The sequence below is a fragment of the Amblyomma americanum genome, chromosome 2 (assembly GCF_052857255.1).
Source record: "Amblyomma americanum isolate KBUSLIRL-KWMA chromosome 2, ASM5285725v1, whole genome shotgun sequence".
In the NCBI taxonomy this organism is placed as follows: domain Eukaryota; kingdom Metazoa; phylum Arthropoda; class Arachnida; order Ixodida; family Ixodidae; genus Amblyomma; species Amblyomma americanum.
In genome coordinates, this window is record NC_135498.1 from 79,656,252 (window position 1) to 79,676,102 (window position 19,851).

Below are 19,851 nucleotides of genomic sequence, written 5' to 3' on the forward strand. Positions count from 1 at the left end.
TTGGTAGGCGTGTAAACTGTAGATGCGCATATGTTATAGATCCTTGCAGTCAGGGCAGACTCAGTTGTCAGCCGACAAGCTCTCCTGGGCTTTGGATTAGTCTTCATAGACGGATCCTTATAACGTTGCATGCGTGTGAAGTGCATCTACAAAAAGGTCACAGTCCTTCCCTTTCTCAATTGCGCTGTGCCAAGACGAATGTTTTAAGAAGCGTTCAGTTCAGAAGTGGAGGTAGGACATAGTGTAGGAATACTGTACACTAGTAGCTTTTTAAAAATAAGTGCATCTAATTGTTTCTGAAACCTAACCAACTTAATTACATAACATTACGATGTTTCATGCTGTTTTCTACACGTTAAAATCCAACTATGAGATTCTGGAAGCATTATAAACCTGAGGCATAACCGGAAATGAGCACTGAAAACGTCCTTTCTAAACATCACTCTTTGTGCTTTGCCTGCGAGGTCTGTCTCTTTCATAGACACTAGCATCACTTTTGTGACCTTTTGTATCTGGTTTGTGGCGCCCTGTTTGATTGTTACTTTGTCCCTACTTCCAGGAAGCCCATCGCTCCCAAAGGGACTAAGGTGAGCATTCTCGGTTTTTCTCCAACGTTTCTTGCCCATGCGGTCAGGCGCGTATCGCGACAGATTTTGCGCTCTGCCTCTGTACTCGGAGGCAACAAACAACTCAGTGGTGCTGTGGTAGTCGTCGCCTCAACACGGCGGCCTGTCGAGGGTTTAGTTAAAGAAACGCGTTTGAGTGAATCTTGCTGCACTAAGGAATCGCGAGAGAAACTTATTTTTACGATTTCTTCTTCACTGGAGTAAACATTATTCCAATTCTTCATACATTTCAGAAACAAAGAAATTAAAAAAACCAGAGGTAATAGCTAATCTGACAAATAATTTCCTACCAGATGTTTCCACTTATTATAAAGTTTGGTAGTGAAAACCTAAATGTGTGCTTCATGGAATTAACATAAACGGCCTAACACACTACCATGGGTAGAAGATGAATATAATCAGCACTCTTCACTGCAATACAAAAATGCGTACAGATTATTTTTCTGTACGCTTGTAAACTTGTGTTTGTTCATCAAAGAAGAGAAACTTTATACTCACCACATGGTAATTAATAGGCTGCTGCAATTAATGTAGCCGTGCGACAGCTTTTATAGTCTTGGTTTAGCCGCATAGGGCTGAATTTTGCCGCAGAATCACCCTCAGGTGGCTGATTCCTCCGCCCTTGTCGTAACCTCCTCCTCCCACGGCAGCCACCCTCTGGATCCTTCCCGTGATAGCCTAAAGCCCCTCAAACTTCTTTCGATGGTTCGAGGGGCTTTATGGTAGCCACCTTCCGGCTTCGCATTCCTCTTTTTTATCCATACCCTTCCAAGCCTCTCGGGCCTAGACCATCCGTCGCCTCTCACCTTCTCTCTTTCCTCTCTTCAAAAAGTAGAGGGAGATCCCCTCTGTACAGCTCTTAAGAACTTGTTGCTAACGCTGTAGATTCCAAAGCGGACAACAGAGATATGACTATAGTCGGATACAACTCAAGAACGCAGCGGCTTTGCCCCTTCAAAGGAACCCCTTCTAGCCAATGGCGTAGGACAATTTTTATGGTCCTGCTAGAATGACAATGCAAGGAAGGGACTTATCCCCTTTAATCTACCACTCCCTGCATTGACACGCTAGCAGAGACACGAGAATCAGCCGACGCCATTGGCTGGAACGGGGTTCTTTGACGTTTGACGAGGAAAAGCCGCTGCGTTCTTGACCTGTGTCCGAATAAGTACCGTAGAACGATGCTTTGTAAAGTTGTTCTGTCAATATTTAAATTCAGTGGTCGGAGTTTTACCGAGGCTTGTTCCTTATTAGAGCAGTTTATTTTTTCCTGTGTGGCGTCCATTTCTTTTGCTTCTTTTACCCATTGTTAACTGTGCACTTCGGTATTAGTACCTTTATAATAACTGTCAAGTACCGGGTCATTGAGCAGCTTGGCGCCTTTCTTGAGGCGCTAATGCTCTTAATTTGGATGGTTGGTGACTGGCTCGAGACATATTAACTATAGCTGATTACAACTTAAGAATGCAGCTGCTTTTTCCCGTCAACGAAACCCTTCCAGCCAATGGCGTCGGCCGATTCTCATAAGCCTCCTAGCGTGACAATGCGGGCAGCGGGGCCACAATGAAGTGAGGGGTATGTCCTCTTTCATCTACCGCTCCCTACTTTGTCACACTAGCAAGGTCATGTGAATCGGCCGAAGCCATTGGCTGGAGCGGGGTCCTTTGACAGGGAAAAGCCGCTGCGTTCTGGAGCTGTATCCGACGATAGAGTGAAAATATACACGGGCAGCAGAGAACCGAGAGGACAGTGCCCTTCAATTCTTTGCCGTGTCGTTTTCCTGCGCTGTTTTCCAGTCATGTGGTCCTGTCACGCTACTCTAAAACGTTAAATGCGTTGACATAACATACCTATGCCGTGTGAAAACAATTGACGCCTTTTCTCATTGCTAGCTATCACTTGCTCGGCTTCATACTGAATTGTTCCCACACGCAATAACTTTTAACACTGGACTGTTCATTAGAGTTTTCATCGTCTCCCTCTGTGTTGCCACGTGGCTCTTCGCATCCAGCACACATGTATACAGCCTCATCTTCGTATACAGTTTTCGCAGCTCATAAGAGACCACGTTACAAGGGTGAGCTGTTCAAACAATGCAATCATAGCGTTTGCTCTCCTCTTTCAACCGCCGTTCAGCGACGCAAGCGCAAAGGCCCCAAGCACTTCTTCAAGCCGGTGACTGACGTCGTCAAGGTCATGAAGCTCGACATGCGAGTCTCGGTGAGTGGGTTGGCCTTTTTTCTCATTTGTCGCAGCCCGTTTAGTGTGCATGTGAGTGAGTGAGCAAGACCGAGGAAAAAGGGATAGGGGACACTATTCTAAGTCTGACCTGACGTTTCAGAGCAACCAGGTGTCCCAGGCAAGAGAAGCAGCCATGACCACTGCAGTCCTGAAATCAGGACACCACCCGTGTTTTGAATTTTGAATTATCACTAAATGTTTACTACTACTACTACTACTACTATAGTCGGATACAACTTAAGTCTGCATCGAAGGTCCGCCCACATTCAGGACCGCTGCACAAAATTCCTCCACGACAAAAAAGTAGCGCATTGTGAAAACTTTTCTTGTTACCTAAACAAGAATCTGATCACAAGAAAAAATTATAAGCTCTAGACTTTTGATACCTGGATTGCTTAATCAAGTCAAAAATTAAAAAGCTGATTTCGTTGACTGTTATGATTGGCTAGAGGAGTAATATAGGATGCCGCGGATCGTGGCCTAGTGTTAACAAGTGCAGTTTTTTTTAATGTTGTATCCTACTATACTACTCATAAAGGAAGGATGGGCAAGGAACGAAAGCTCTTCAGACAGTCCCTATGCTAACACCGCAGATGGCTGCCAGGTGCCCACGTGACCAATCGCATACTCTATTGCCTATGTTCAGGCCACGACAAATCATTTGTCCTTTCCGTGTTGCCTCACTGCATTATGACTTTATATGAGAGGGAATACGCAGCGTATTTACTGTGTTTTGCGTCAATCTCTAACATTTCCCTTTCATTCACGCTAATCTTTTTGTTCGTGTTCCACGTTGCAGAAGACATTCGAGGAAATCTCGACCGTTTTCGACAAGACCGAGAGGTAAGCTAACAATTAAATAGATTATTTATTTCTCTTGAGATATCATTGTAGCAGATGAGGGATCAATTTCGTACTGTGACGAAAGCAATCGGTTGTTAAATCCAATTTCACTCAATTTCACACGTCGTTGTCCCTTGCGCCAATGCGTTCCTTTTCTACTTTCCTGCATTTCTCGCTTTGGTGCCTTTATAGCAGGAAACAACCCCTCCCCCCCCCCCCCCTTCCTAGAATAATGAGAAAAGTTCTGTCCCGGACACCGCTGGCATGGCCTCACTTGTTGCAAGATTTATTGTTTCGTTAGTCGCTTCTTTCTTCGTCGGTTGTAAATGTGCAGCGCAAAATATAAATTATTCATATGACGCAAGTTAGTCGATTACACGTCAGATCGCCGTCATTTTCTGACCGCTTTCAACGTCGTCTTGACTGCGCACAATAGCTGCGCTCAATTCCGACGATCCGACTGCAACATTCGTTCGCCCATCTCACTGTATTCGGTGTGGTACAAGTCAAGAAAAAAGCTGCCTTTCCTCGACAAAGGACACAATTCCAGCCAATGGCGTCGGCCGATTATCATGGATCTGCTATCGTGACAATGGAGGGGGGAGACTATCCCCTTTCATCTGCCCCTCCCTGCATCGTTATGCTAGCAGGCTCATGAGAATCGGCCGACGCCGTTGGCTGGAAGGGTGTCCTTTGTCGACGAAAGGCCGCTTCGTTCTTGAGTTTTATCAGACTATATTGCAGAGGAGCGACCATATCAGAGACTTGCAATGATCGTAGGTTTCTCAGATAAGCGGCCTTTCTTAAGCATTTCATTTTGATAGAGGCATGAATTAAGGACCACACGCGTCTCAGTGCTGACAAATCAGAGCCTGAAAAGGCACTCGTGGCCCCTCCTCTCCCGTGCCTCTGTGTACAATTACGTCCTAAAAAATTAATTTCGTTGCCGCCGTTTCTTGCGGCTCTTTTCTTTATGTGTGTTTAACACTTTTTTTCTCCCTGTGCGCTTTGCGCAGCCTTTTCTGTTGGAACAACGCCGGCACCTCGTTCTGCTTCTTGCTGACGCTCCTGTCGCTGACGCTGTTCGCCTTCTTGATGGGGCAGGGAGTCGCGATGCAGGTCGCAGGTAAGCTCCCTAGCGTGCAGCGCTGTTTTAAAAGCGATAGCTCTTACTTGTTGCGTTTGTCAAGGACGCGGCTGTCTGCAATGACCAAAACAGATACCACGTGACCACACTATATCACTTAGCAACAGTGGCCGCATAGCGCCTCAGTTCATTCCTATACTTTCGATCCCTTATGCAAGGCGTCCCAGATAACTTTAGCCAGGGTTTAAAAATACGCCGAAGCACTCTCAGACGACGCGACCAAATGCGTTGCGGGCTACTGTATGGAGCAATTCACACTACTTTTGTATTGTGCTTTCTTGCATAATTAGTCGAGCTTAATTAACCAACTCTGCAAGCAACAAAGATAGGCAGAAAATTCTATGAGAGTGTTGCAGAGTTCCCCGAAAAACTTTCGAATGAACAGTTTCTAATGTTCCATCTGTTGCGTATAGCCTTTTTCCCCCACTGCAGGTGCCCGCGGAATACGACATGCCCGCTTGCGCGCCGCGATGGCAGTGCTCTCAAACGTTCCTCGTAGAAACTAACTGACCATTTAGCCCGGTTTGCTGCCGCTTAGAATGAGACAGGGCAGCGACGCAGCAGATGGCTGTGCGATACGTCAGCGGTATGCTTCCCTTGCGGTGGTACATGATAGCGATAAGCAGACACAGTAAATCGCCCAGCCAGCAGCTGTGCCGCAGCCCTGTCCCCTTTTAAGCGGCAGCCCACCCGGCTAGATGACCTGTTATTTTGCTGGGCAGAACGTTTGATTGGCTTAATTTATGGCGGTCTAACGTCCCAAAGCTACTCAGGCTATGAGGGGTGCCTTAGTGAAGGGCTCCGGAAATTGCAACAACGTGGGGTTCCTGAAAGTGCACTGACATCGTATATTACACGGGCCTCCAGAATTTCGCCTCCATCGAAATTCGACCGCCGTGGCCGGGGTCGAACCCTCGTCTTTCGGGTCAGCAGCTGAGCGCCATAACCACTGAACCACAGCGGCGGCGGAACGTTTGAGAGCACTGCAATCGCGGCGCGCCTGCAGGCATGTCACATGACATATTTTTGTATTTCATGGGCATTGGCAGTAGCGAAAAAAGGCTTATGTGTAATAGATGGAAAATTATAAACTGATCATTCGGATGTTCTTCAGGGCATTCTACAACTTCTCTTGAAATTTTTCGTCTGGCTTCGTTGCTTACAAGTTGGTTAATTACTCTCGACTGCTTATGCTATTCATCACAATACAAGAAATAGTATGAGTTGCTCCATACAATAGGCAGCAACGTGCGTTTGGTCGCGTCGTCTTAGAGTGCCGGGAATATTTTTAAACCCTGGCTAAAATTAGCTGGGAGACCCTGTATATGTGCTAGTATAGCGGTCATCGAAGTGCGAACCCCCCGCCCCCGGGACCACCATTTGCATAAAATCTGGAGGCCACCCGTTTGACGCAGAATGTTCAAAGTAAGTGGTGTCAGATAACTTGGCATGTTCCTGAGGATAAAATTACTAATTTAGATGAAGCCCATATTACGTATGCGATTCCCACCGAACCTTTGTTGCAGGGGTTCCGGATGGTGTCAAAAGATTCGTTGTGTTGTGATGCACGCGTTTACAAAATTTATTAACTGATGTAACGAGTAAATATACCAGGTATAATGAATGTGGCTGTAAATAGCAATAGCAGTACGAAATCAATGAGGTAGATGGCTCTGCTTCTGTCTCAGCTAGAAGAGATGTGTCCGGAAAGGAAAGGAAACATCCGCAGATGTTTGGATTTGGTTTTCTCCACTTTTGCTGAGCTCACCGACGTAGACATTTGAAGCTACCATAGCTAATGCTCTGAAGTCGAACACTGAGGCTGTGTTAGCGGAGAATTTTTGTAGCGTGAGCTACACTGGCCGAGGTTGAGCAGTTTCGCGTGGCTCCTGGAGAGCCGTGCTGCGCATGCGCGAGCAGCAGTGACGTCATGCGGCGCGCAACTGGCGCGCCGGAGCCGCCGCCGCACGCATCGCCGGTATGCGCATTCCAGAGGAGTGACGTCAAGCTGCGTCCGACGCACTGGCGCCGGCGCGTGTCCAGCTGTGCGCCTCCGTTACGCAGTAGCAAAGTCTGACGCTGCGCCGGAACCGCTTGATAGCGCCTCTCATTTTGTGCGCATGCGCAGAGGTATCAATGGCGGTATACATATAGCGGGCGTTTGCCTGTGTGGTATATCCATGGAGAAGGAGAGCGAAATTGCTGCTCAGCGAAAAGTGATGCTCGGCGGCTCAGCGTAGCTTACGCTACGTATATCCTGCCATAGCCGAGCTAAGCCACTGCGAATTTTTTGTTTGTACCTTGTCTCGGTTGTTTCATAGGAGCCGGTATTAAAGACACGTTTCATGTTTCCGTGTCGCTCGCTTTAGCGTCACACACCTAAGGTACCATATGCAATTCCGTCACGTATGACGTGTGCGGCTGAAAGCAGCTACGCTGAGTTGTACGAATACAGTGGCGTCACAAGTGACAGCACAGTGGCGCCAAGCGAACACTCAGCTACCAAGCACGAAATTAACGTTGTACGCAGCTTTGAAAACTGCAGTCGCTGAATCTCGTTACACAGTGGTAACCACCCTGCGAGTTTATTTATGCTAAGGCTTTCATTTGGGCTGGTTGGTTGTAGCTGTGAAACATATTGACTAGAGCAAACACAGACAGGGACCAAAGTAAGAGAAAGAGACAGGACGCATGCTATTTATGTATTACATTAACACAGCTAATAGAGAGTTATAGCATATCGTTACCGTGTTTACGTTACCGTTTACCGTGTTACCAGACGCCGGATTTTCCGGTTAGCGCGGCGCAAGCCAGAAGACGTTTTACCGTACCGTCCCTCCCGTACCAAGTTACCGTAGGGCTAAAACGAGTTATGATGATGGCAGATGCCCAGCTTTTAACGATAAAAAAACAGATGCATTGCAATCCTTTCTATGAAGTGAAATGGTACACTTTAATAATCTTTTTCTCTTCATATAAGGACGTACCGACTACACTTCAGTTAACAGCCGACTCAGCGGCTTTTCAAATGTGCCCGTGAAGCTTGACACCTTTGCCTACCCTGGCCAGTAGACAATTTCACTACGTAGACCTCAGTAGCTTGCATACACAGCGCACGTTGCGTTGCGAGCGCTGTAAAAAAAGCACAACTACGACACCTGTTCGCCGTGCCGCAACGTCGCTTCTTTGTGTGTTTGGATGTGAACACTGTGGCGCCATCTAGTGGCAGTAAGTTAAAGCGTGCCAACACCGGACCGGAGAAACTTTTTTTATTATTTTCTGGAATTACTGATGAATATACCAAAAGAATTACCAATCTTTTTTTTTTCGAGGAAAAAATCATGAAAATATAGAAAAATGTTAAATCGGGCACGAAACTGAAGAGCTGCAGTGTAGTCGTTGCTATTTGGCTATGAACACGACTTATAGTCAGGCTTAACTGCTCAAAAATCGGCAAATAATCTCATAAACATGACCTAGTTGTTACTCAAACCTCAACGTACGAGTGACAGTTTGCAAATTAAAAGCGAATGCCTTCATGTATAGCGAGAAATGGCGCCGAAGAACGCGGCGGCGGTGCTGTATTTGGTCCGAAGCGGCTGTGCAGGGCGCCGCCATGTTTGTTTACAAGCGAACGCTAACTCTCCGCAATGCTAAAAGGGATTCCGTAAAGTGTTTGCGGACCGCTAAGTGGCGGCGCATGCGCAGAGTCAGTTGCCGGGCCCGGTAAACGGTAACGTAAACACGGTAACGATATGCTATAACTCTCTAATCTATAGTCTTCTGCGAAAGTTATTATTCAGACAACGTTAACTACGAATATTTGCTTGCTTATTTACCGCCGTGCTCGCGCGCTCCCTGAATGGTTGTGATTCTTGCCCATGGGAAAAATATTTTTAGGGCAGTACACTGCAAAAGAGGAAAAGAAAAAGAAGGCTTGTTTGCGTCAGGTTCATGCTCCATACTTTATTAGCCCCCATCGCAGCAGTCCAGACTTCTGATGCCGATTGTTTCCCAGGGGCTCTCATTGTGACATACCAAAACCAACAAATGCATTTTCAATTTTACCTTACCGGTTATGCCACGCTGAGTCCACCCTTCGCCAATAATTTCCGACGTTAAATCACAAAAACCGCCGCGGTGGCTGAGAGGTTAGGGCACTCGGCTGCTGGCCCGAAAGATGCGGGTTCGATCCCGGCCGCGGCGGTCGAATTTCGATGAAGGCGAAATTCTAGAGGCACGTGTGCTGTGCGATGTCAGTGCACGTTAAAGAACCCCAGGTGGTCGAAATTTCCGGAGCCCTTCATTACGGCGTCCCTCATAGCCTGAGTTGCTTTGGGACGTTAAACCCCCATAAACCAATAAATCACAAACTGAGCGGGAAGTTGCGTCAACATTTAGGGCCGACGCCCTTGCGGTTTTGTTTCTGCTAACCCTTTGTGCGCGCGCTGCGTTTTCAGTGACCGCCATCCTGCTGAAGGTGTTCGTTGTGGACGAGTGGTTCAGGCGCTTCCCCCACCTGGCGGCCAAGTACGACCTGATCAGCCACGCCTGGAACCAGCTGCCTGTGCGTGTCCCGGAAGACCCCGAGCAACGCCAGCAGCGCCAGCAACGCCAGGAACGCCAGCGACGCCAGCAACTCCAGACACGCCGGCGTCGCTCTGCGCTGGACACCCTTCTTTCAGTGGCAGACGCGGCTGCCACCTTTGCGAGGCCAGGCGTAACTCACCGCTGTTAGCCTAGCCCACACTCATCCCTTAAGGGTGGGAATCTATTCCCAGGTAGCCAGCTGATATGCATTGTCACGGCTGGGACCCTGTGGATGCAGGCTATGGACGCTGGGAGAGCAGACATCCTCGCCACTTATCGTTGGCGAAGAAAGCGCTCTGTGGCGTTTCGCACTTGTGCTACCCCGCCATCGCGGGGCTTTACATACTAGAGCGCTGCGCCATGAGTGCATTTTCGGCTTTTTCTTTGCTTCTTGTATAACTGTCGGGACGCATTGTGCAATAAAGTCGTGTCTTGCTTTCTCACAAATCTGCTGTGTCGCATATTCGTGTATCGCCACGGCGGCACCAAAACAAGCCCAAAAGTTTCCACGTATGTTGTAGTAGGTAACTACCTTTCTACCTCTGTGGCTGTAACTTGAAGCTGAAGCAACATTGGCATCTTTGAGCACCTCACTTACGCTTAAAGGAGTGTTACAATGTCAGTTTACGGATTTCTTGCCGTAGAACTCTGCTTTCATGTACAAATGCGTAAAAACTGGACGCAAGCAGCTTTAATTCTCGAAAAAATGTAGGCACGCAACCACGCCTACGCAGTGGTTTCGGGTGCCGCCTGGGAATGGCCATGACAGCCGTGACGTCATAAATGGGGTCTGCTCCGGCGCTCTTTGACTAGCAGACGGCACATGCTCTGTAGTATTGCAGTCATGGTCCGGCAATGAATTTTAGGGGCTAGAAAAAAGCCTGCACGAGGAAGTAGTCGTATGGCGGCCAAGCAACTAGGACGAAAATGCCGCATATACACAGGAAGGAAGCGAATGGGATCGCATACTGATCACCTTTAGTATTCCACCTTGGGGCTTTATGTGACGTAGTCGCGCTCTTTGAACCTTACAGTTAATGCATGACCAGCCGCCGTAGACCAGAGGCTGCAGCATTCTTGCGTTCAGCAGGAGTTAAGGGCCCGATACCGACCACGGTGACTGCATTTCTATGGAGACGAGATTCTCGTCTTGTATTCTCGTCTTTTCCGTGAACCAATCGACTGAACTTGGAGCTGAGCTTGTTGGGCTGCGTGGATTGAAAATCGGTTTGGAAACATCAACCACGGTGTGAGGGAAGAGAGAGAAGTCGGAGTGAAAGAGAGGAAAAGGTGCCGCAGTGGAGGTCACCGGTATAATTTCGACCAACTGGGGATCTTTAACGTGCACTGACATCGTACAGCCCGTCTGTTGTGTGGAGTGACGATAACTTTCGTGGGCTGACAGAGGTCGCCCTCCTTCATTTGCGGCAGGTGGCAATGCGACGGGTGAGGCCGTTTATCTGATGGGCTGTGGTGCAGAGGCGTTGAATGGCCTCCGATTTTTGAGCTATGATCGGCGTCAGGACCGGCCTCTCCACCAAAGACATTATGTGGCAAATCCAACACGACATCCTCGATCCGAGCTACACGAATAATCTTAGGCGTAAACGTTAGAAGGGCTTTCAACGACGTGTGGCATGCTTCCATCCTGCAAACCTTTCACAAATGAATGTAGACACCTGCACCTACCACTACATCGCCTCATAACCATGCAGCAGAACTTCACGTTGGAAACCTCCGCAGCGAGATTACCTTAGGCACCCTAGGAACACCGCAAAGAGCAGTCCCATCTCCATTCCTTATCATCATTACAATGAGAGGCCTCCCCCCAATCCTGGATGACATACCTCGCATTAAACGTTCAATATATACTTATTACATTACCCTCTGGACCAACTCCAGCTCAGACGGGGAAATCCAAAGCTCCCTGCAAATAGTAGCGGACGAACGGGTTCACATGCTCCCGCACGAAGTCCGAAACTGCTAGTAAACAGGGATAGGCAAGTTCGCCTGGCCGTCCCCGACCCGCGAGAACCTAAGGTGCTCCAATTCGACGCACATCCGGTCCAGACCATCCGCGTTCTGGACATGCTAATACAATGGCCGCTTGATCAACCGCCCCGTGATAATACCGAGGATTACTATACTGCACGATGGCCTTGTTTGCGGACGAGGTGCGGGAGCTGATAGGGGAGAGTGCTGGCCTGCGCCGGTAAGGTGCCAAAGCTTCGGAGGGGCAGGCCACCACGGTTGCCTCACAGATATACGGGCGGAAATCGCTGCGCGAATTGCTGTGCCGGCGCTGTATCTCTGAGTAGCGGATCTCTTTCTGTCAAGTAATGCCACAGCCAGTAAACTAGCTGCAGCTGTTACCTCCTAATCTGGTAGTCCCAAACGCAGTGCACCGATGCCACCTCTCTTGGAATCTCAGCCGTACTCACAGCCTCTTCATCTCTGCTTGTCAGACGTCGCAATAAACAGCACCCGGCTACCACGACCTTTTGGCACTTTGGAATCAACCGCCATCTCTGCTGTCTCTGATTCATCTAGAACACGAAATCGGCTGCAACCGAGTGAGGTGGCATCGCGGCGACCGAGGGCTGTTTTTTTTTTTTTTTCACTCCCGACTGTCCCCTGAAAGAACCTCTGCTTATCTTTCCCGACGGCCACACTGCTTGCCTGCAAACAACTGAAAACAAGGTTTGATAGATAGGAATCATTTCATGTTTCCGCGACTGATGAGTGCCTCCACCGCCTACAGGACATTGCTTCTGGCAAAACAAAGGTTTGTCTTTTAAGCATGAAATGCATTTAGCGCCAGTTGTCGGCGCGCCGCGGGTCACGTTTACACCAGAATGCATGGATAACATGGCGCCAACCGAATGGAAAACAGGAAGGCGAACCTGAACTGATTTTGGCGAAACTTTCAGTCACCACTTGTTGGCTACGTGCGGCGCTGCCGTCACCAGCGCGTGCGTCAACGGCGTTCCTAGCTGCCCATGGGCAGGCCGCGCAGCTCGCCGAGGGGTCCGATTGCAAAATTGAACGCGTAAGCTCAATCATGTTTACTCAAGCGATTGCTGTATTTGGAAGTGATCAGTGGGAGGCGCAGTCGTATGATGTTGCCGAATGCTTCCACACGCCTCTTGGATCCTCTGCATGCGTCTGCGTAAAGGTTAAAAGATCGGAGGATGACGCGCTGTTATAGCACGCTGCCACATACGTTTAAAAACACCTCTCGGCCGTCCTGTTCGTCGGTGTAAGGGTTGCAGGTAGTTGTAAAATAATGCACAGTAGGAGTGTACAGTGAATGGACACCTGCACTGCAGTAAGGTGTACCGTGAAGGGATGACGGGACGCCCGGTCTCAAGACGCCCCAGAATGCTTCAAAACACCTCTCGGACGCTTTCTGCGCTCCTCCAGCATTTCCATGACGTAGAGAAAAATATTCGAGAACCAAGAATGCACCACATTTTACGTAAAGAAAAAAATGGTGGTCGATTTGCTTAATTATGCGAATTAGGTGCGCGAGCAATTCGGTTTTCACCAGTCTACCATAATTCAATCTAATCCATCCAACTGCGATCTAATTCAATGTAATGTACTCTTTAATCCTGCACAATCCTCCGTACTCTCACTTAATTCATCCTACTGCAGATTAATTCAATCTCATCCACGCTTACTTCACCATACTACAACCTAATTCAATCTAATGTACTCGTAACCCACCCCAACCTACCCTATTTCGATTTGATTCAACATAATCTACCCTTAATCCACAACAAACCAACTCAATCCTACGTATTTCACTCTTAAATGCCATTCGCTAGAATCCACTATAATCCAACGTAATGGGCCGTACGGCGTGGACACCCTTTTAACGCGGCCGCGTTAAGGAGCTCGTGTCGCCGAAAAGCCGGTGTCGGCGCTGCGTATCGATGGAGACTAGAGAGCCTCGATGCCAGCGCCAGGCACCTTGGCGACGCTGACATCGAGGCACCCTAATGAAGGCGAAACGGTAAGGCGCCCGTGTGCTGTGCGATGTCAGAGCACGTTAAAGATCCCCAGGTGGTCGAAATTATTCCGGAGCCTCCACTACGGTACCTCTTTCTTCTTTCACTCCCTCCTTTATCCCTTCCCTTACGGCACGGTTCAGGTGTCCGCCGACATGTGAGACATATACTGCGCTATTTCCTTTCCCCAAAAGCCAATATTCGGCGTCGGCGGCGTTGGCCGTGAGCGAAAAAAATGGCGCATCTCGGTGGACACTTGAACCGCGCTGCAAGGGAAGGTATTTGCCTTCCCATACGGCGCGGCACAGGGTCATTTCCTTTCTTTAAAACCAATTTTCATTTCATTTTCCTTCCCTTACGGACTGGTTCGGGTGTCCACCGAAATATTGTGACAGGCATCCTTTCCTTAAATTGTCCAATGGCCTTGCGTCGCGCCGAACGGGCGATGGCGTTCCGTGCACCCCTTGACAACGCTGCAACACGCTACCGCGTCTCACTCTTAAAGACGAAGCTTAAACGCCCTCATATTTTTTTCCCTTGAACTTTCTGTTTGAGCAATGTCGATTGCAGGCACACACGGACGGACGCGAGATGTCCAGTAGTAAACCGCTACTAGAGCGAATACTGAAGCCAGTATTCTAAGAATCAACCGCTAGTTGAGCGAATATTGCTGCCTACTTGCGACACACAATATCTGCAAGGGCGCGACATGATGCATTCGATATTCGATTTATGCTTCTAAGGAACCTTCTTTGTATACATTCAAGGTAGTTTGTTTAAGGATTCTACAGGTCTCAATATGCCAGCTACGCGAAACTTTTATACCGCACATGGTAAAATGCAACATTCTAAACAAATGCAAGTCGTCGTTTAGGAAAAAAAAGAAAATTGTTTGTTGAAACTAAATCGGTTAAATTACTAAAGCCCACCTACGGAGCTGAGCGGGTACCGGCCAGTGGCATTAACATCGTCGGCAGGTAAGCTCATGGAGCATATGGCGTTGCAGCGTCTGAACGAGCGGGCTGCGGAGGCTGATTTGTTTGACGAGCAGCAGACGGGTTTCCGTGGGATGCGGTGCACGGCTGATTCTATATCGGACGTTGTTACAGCGCTGCAGCATGCCAGGGCGGCAGGCCAGGTTGCGCTGCTGCTACTACTGGACGTCTCGGGCGCTTTTGACAACGTTCACCGCGCACCGATTCTCGCGGTGCTTGAGGGGGCTGGTGTGAGCGGGCGCCTTTTGCGATACGTTCGTGGCTTCCTGAGCGGGTGCACCATGCGCGTACGAGTAGGGGGTAAGCTCTCCAAGCCTCGCCCGGTGGACATGGGCGTGCCGCAGGGCTCTGTCCTATCACCATTTCTGTTTAATGTTGCCATGTCGGTGGTGCCGGCCTCCCTCCCCACGAGCGGCCGAAACCATGTGTACATGTCCATATATGCAGCCGACATAGCTCTGTGGTGCCGGGGACCACCGGGCGAGGCGTTCCGCGTGCGGGGGTGCCTTCAGGGAGCCCTGACCGCAATCGATGCCAGCTTGCACGGCCTTGGTCTGTCGCTGAGCGCGGACAAATCGGTGGCCATGGCCTGCGTTTCGCGCTCGCGCGCGCACCTTGCGCCACTGTCACTGGACGGGACTCCGATTCCTTGGCGTAAATCGGTGCGGTACCTTGGCTTGGACATCGACTGGCGCCTTTCCTTCCGCCCCGCGGCGACTAAGACCTGTCTGCAGATGAAGAGGATCACCGCCGCCATGCACAAGCTCACCGCTCGAGGCCAGGGCATCTCCCAGCAAGCCGCGCTGCGGCTATACAATGCCGCAGCTTTGGGGGCGGTGCTCTATGCGCTGCCGCTCGTCACGGTGCGCAAGCCGTGCTGGAAGAAACTCGAGCTTCAGCACCGCAAGTCCCTGCGCGTGTGCCGAGGCCTGCCCAGAAACTCGCAGTGCGCCGCAACGTTGGCCGAGGCAGATGCGTGGCCACTTGAGCTCCAAGCAGCGCGCAGGGCATTGAATCACATCGACCGGCTTCACTGCGCAACGGACGGTGGCTCGCTGCTGCAGCGTAGGCGCTCACACCCGCGCTCACGAATGGGCGCGGCGCTGCTCGAGTATGAGCAATTGACCCAAGGCCCACCCCCCTGCGGCTCCTGCGCGCCCTGGCCTGCTGCCTCGGAGGTACAGCGAGAGATCGTCGGCATTGCGGGAAAGCGGAGCACACCCCTCTGTGCTGTGCAGCAGCTGGCCAGAGCCGTCATACACAAGGAGCTCCAGGACCATCTCCTCGTGTACACCGACGGCTCAGTGGCCCGCGACAGCTGCTCCCTTGCTGCGGCGGCCACCATCCCCGCCCTGCGACTGCACAGCCAGCAACACGCATGCAGCCTTCCTGGGCTCCTCCACCACGGAGGAGTTGATGGGGATCCGGCTCGGGCTGGACCTGCTGCTCACCCTCGGCCCTCCGCCGCCCAGAAGTGCTCTGCTGTGCGACTCCCGCGCCGCCCTCAGCCGCCTGCAATCTAACGGCCGCGGTATATACCCCACTGGTGCGGGAAATTCGCTCGCGCATCGAGCGCCTCGCGCAGAGAGGTTGTGCCATGCGTGCACAGTGGGTGCCCGGTCACTGCGGCATCGCAGGCAACGAAGAAGCTGACGACCTCGCGACCGCTGCACACCAACTACCTGCTAGCGATCTGCCCCTTGTGCTGGAGGACGTGCGTGCGGCCATCCACGACCATCTCCGAAAGCAGCACCCCGACCCACGCATCGCGGGAGGTGAGCGCATCGACAGTGTCACCGGCTGTCGCGCACTTACACGGTCACAACGTGCAATGATCCTCCGCGCGCGCATTGGCTGCGTGTGGCCCGGGGAACGACGGGTGCGTCACGGAATCGCGACGAGTGATGTGTGTGACGGATGCGGTGCAGTGGAAACACTAGAACACCTGCTCCTTCACTGTGCCGCGTTCGCCGATGCTCGTCGCGATATGCTCGCGGCCTATAGGGCGCAGGGCATACTACCAGACTCCATCACGACGCTATTGTGGCCGCAGGGCAGTGCGCGCACTCGTGAGCGAACTTTGGTGAGCATCTGTGCATTCCTCGAACACACGGGCTTGGCGTCCCGTCTGTTCTCCGTCAGGTAGTTACACGCAGTGACCGAACGCTCCGCGAGTTCTATCTTGAACGATTAATAACTAGACGCCCCACTCCAGTTGTAAGCAACACAGTGCTGCGCGTGTGTGATTTAATTCCTCTAAAATGAACTAATCACGCGCACAACCTGGACGCATTTCTTATTGTGTAAATAGTTTGTACATATTACTTCTCCCTCTATCCTCTCCTCCTGTCCCCTCATCTCTTTCTTTTCATTTCTCCATTCTGCCTGCTATCCTTTATTTCCGCTTCCCAGCTCAGGTGCTTCAGTATCGATGGCAGATGCCGGGGCTAGCAAAAATCTTTTCCTTCTTTTTTACTATTATTTTTTAATAAAACCACTAGCACCACTAAATTGGTTATTGGGGAAAGGAAATAGCGCAGTATCTGTGTCATATATCGTTGTACACCTGAACCGCGCCGTAAGGGAAGTGATAAAGGAGGGAGTGAAAGAAGGAAGAAAGAGGTGCCGTAGTGGAGGGCTCCGGAATAATTTTGACCACCTGGGGATCTTAAACGTGCACTGAAATCGCACAGCACACGGGTGCCTTAGCTTTTTGCCTCAATAAAAATGCAGCCGCCGAGGTCGGGTTCGAACCCGGGAACTCCGGATTAGTATCCGAGCACGCTAACCACTGAGCCACCGCGGCAGGTGAAACCAAAGGGCACAGGAACTGTCTCACATTTGATGGACACCTCAGCCATGCCGCGACGAAAGGATGAGAAGGGAGTGAACGAAGAAAAATTCGGGAGACACTTCCGTTTAAGATAATTTCATTTTCCGAAAATTTCTACACTGCTAAGGACTCGGTACACAAGTGGTCTGGTTTCCAAGGGCATCACAAGGAGCCATCATTGTACAGGTATCTCGTATGTGCAAATGACAGTGAACAATTCATTTCTACATGAGCTGGCTTAAAGCAGCTTCATTATGCACTTAATTGGAATACAAGGAAGGAAAAAATGAGCAACGCTCGGCAAACTTCCTAATAGGGATGGGCGTGGACACACCTCTGTCGCTAACAACAATGAACCTTGTTGACCAGCGGAGGAGGAAGGCCCCCTCACCCAACACGACGAGTTCTTAATTCAATTGTTTCAGCGTTCTAATGCGGTACAGTAAAGGGAACTTTGCTTTCTGCGGGCGTCCTCGCAAAACAGCTAGTCCCCTCCTTTTCCAGAGTACATAAGCACCCGCACACGTTAATTCAACAAAGAAATCGCGACTGTGACTCTGCCACCGCATGCGCACCTGAAACATGCACGCTATCAAGCTCCAGAAATTGCTCGCGACTGGGCATTCAAAAACGGCATGGTTCAGAGTTTCAGTTCGACCGCATTGCGGACATGAGGCGGAGGGCGCCACGCCCCACGCCGCAAGGCGGTCAGCTGCAGGTAACGCTTCCCATTCGCGAAGCCAGGTAAAATTGGATACATCAGCGGGGAGAGAGGCAAAGATTCTTTGTTTCCGCCTTTTGCGCACTATCCTGCGCTGGTCTACATTTCGGGTGCGAAACGCAACATATTCTCAAGTTTCACTCGCGGACAATTCTTTCGAATCACAATCAGGAAGTGTACCTTCAAGAAAATGTAAGGATCTCACGACGTATGTGTAGAAAGCTGGCGACATTTCAGCCGCAGGGCCTTTCCAATTTGATAACTCAAAGAAGCGACGCGATGTTATCAAATTTGAGGTGAGTGCTCTTCCTCGGTACGTTGTGTCTGAGATAAGGTCCCACATGGCCCTTGAGGCCAATACACGACATATAACTTCAAGATCCGGGATGCTGAAGCCACCCATGTCGGTGGGCAGGCGAACAAAAACTCTTGCAACGCTCTCTCCGTGTCCACACCAGAAGAAAGATCCACACGCTGTGGCCAGCCTCTGGAGGACTCCATCCTTTGGCATAGTGAAGCCCACTGCCGGCGGTATAACAAGCAACCGTCTTTGCGGGTTTCTTAAAGGGCACTTCATCCACGTGGGAGTGCCGAGCAGACAATGGTATCGCACTTTTCTTATCTTGCGTTAATTCTAAAACATAACTACGACTGCGGAAATACATAATATCGCAAAACATATATTACACGGAAGCATTCTTTTACAATCAATAGGTCGTTTGATCAAATTTACTTTCTGTACATTACAATTAATGAGCAGAAAAGCATATAAGCGTAAACGAGCACCGAATTAATTTGTCCATCGCCCGCCGCGGTGGCTCAGTGGTTAGGGCGCTCGACTACTGAACCGGAGTTCCCGGGTTCGAACCCGACCGCGGCGGCTGCGTTTTTATGGAGGAAAAACGCTAAGGCGCCCGTGTGCTGTGCGATGTCAGTGCACGTTAAAGATCCCCAGGTGGTCGAAATTATTCCGGAGCCCTCCACTACGGACCTATTTGTTCCTATCTTATCTTCTTTCACTCCCTCCTTTATCCCTTCCCTTACGGCGCGGTTCAGGTGTCCAACGATATATGAGACAGATACTGCGCCATTTCCTTTCCACCAAAAAACCAATTATTATTATTATTATTATTAATTTGTCCATCGTGAGAGCGCTTTCAATGCATGTCGTCAAATATAGCGAACCAATGAAAAAAATTTTGCGTTTGACAGACACACATTTCATAGCAAATATTTCTTCAAAAAATATTCAGCGCTTAAAATAATACACTATAGCAGCTTCCATTTTCGCACAGGAAAACATAGGAACGTTTCACTGACGCCATCTTCTATTGCGGGCTCGCGCCCGGTGTTCATGCGTAGGCTATTTCGTGTGATGAGAAACTTGCCCAAGCCCTCACTTTTCAATGAGAGCTTTCACGTGCTAAGTGCCGACTCTCACTACGTCCTGGCACTGCGCTTAGATTTTGCGAATAAAAGCACGAATTAGGAAGAACAAACCTATCCTTCCCGTAAGTGACGGCCGTGTTCATTCCGACGCCTGCAATGAGGATATTTGCGTGAATTAATTTATCAAGTGGAAGTCCTTCCTGCATGCAATGCGAGGCCACCGCCAGACTTCGAAACGAAGCAAATGCAACCCTCGACTTGCTCTCGCCGAAGTTGTACTTGGCACTTCAAAAACAGGCGCAGTAGTGGAAATAGTTCCGACCGCCTAGGGATCCTCAACGTCCACTGACATCGCACAGAACTCTGGCGTCTTTTGAGTTTCGCCGCCATCTAAACGCGGCCGCCGTGGCTGGGTGCGAACCCTGGTATTCCGGCGGGGTGAATTAAAATGTG

At 50.0% G+C, this 19,851-nt stretch overlaps 1 protein-coding gene across 2 annotated transcripts in view; it reads left to right on the forward strand.

Annotated features, from left to right (window-relative positions):
- Positions 1-9,845, forward strand: part of LOC144118720 (uncharacterized) — a 29,885-nt gene extending 20,040 nt beyond the window's left edge. For both annotated transcript variants that reach the window (XM_077651566.1, XM_077651565.1), the window contains exons 7-11: positions 560-587; positions 2,763-2,846; positions 3,667-3,710; positions 4,727-4,836; positions 9,318-9,845. In XM_077651566.1, coding sequence (XP_077507692.1) covers positions 560-587; positions 2,763-2,846; positions 3,667-3,710; positions 4,727-4,836; positions 9,318-9,595 — 544 coding nt within the window. In that variant the 3' untranslated portion in view covers positions 9,596-9,845. The remainder of the gene's footprint in view (positions 1-559; positions 588-2,762; positions 2,847-3,666; positions 3,711-4,726; positions 4,837-9,317) is intronic.
- The last annotated feature ends 10,006 nt before the right edge of the window (positions 9,846-19,851 follow it).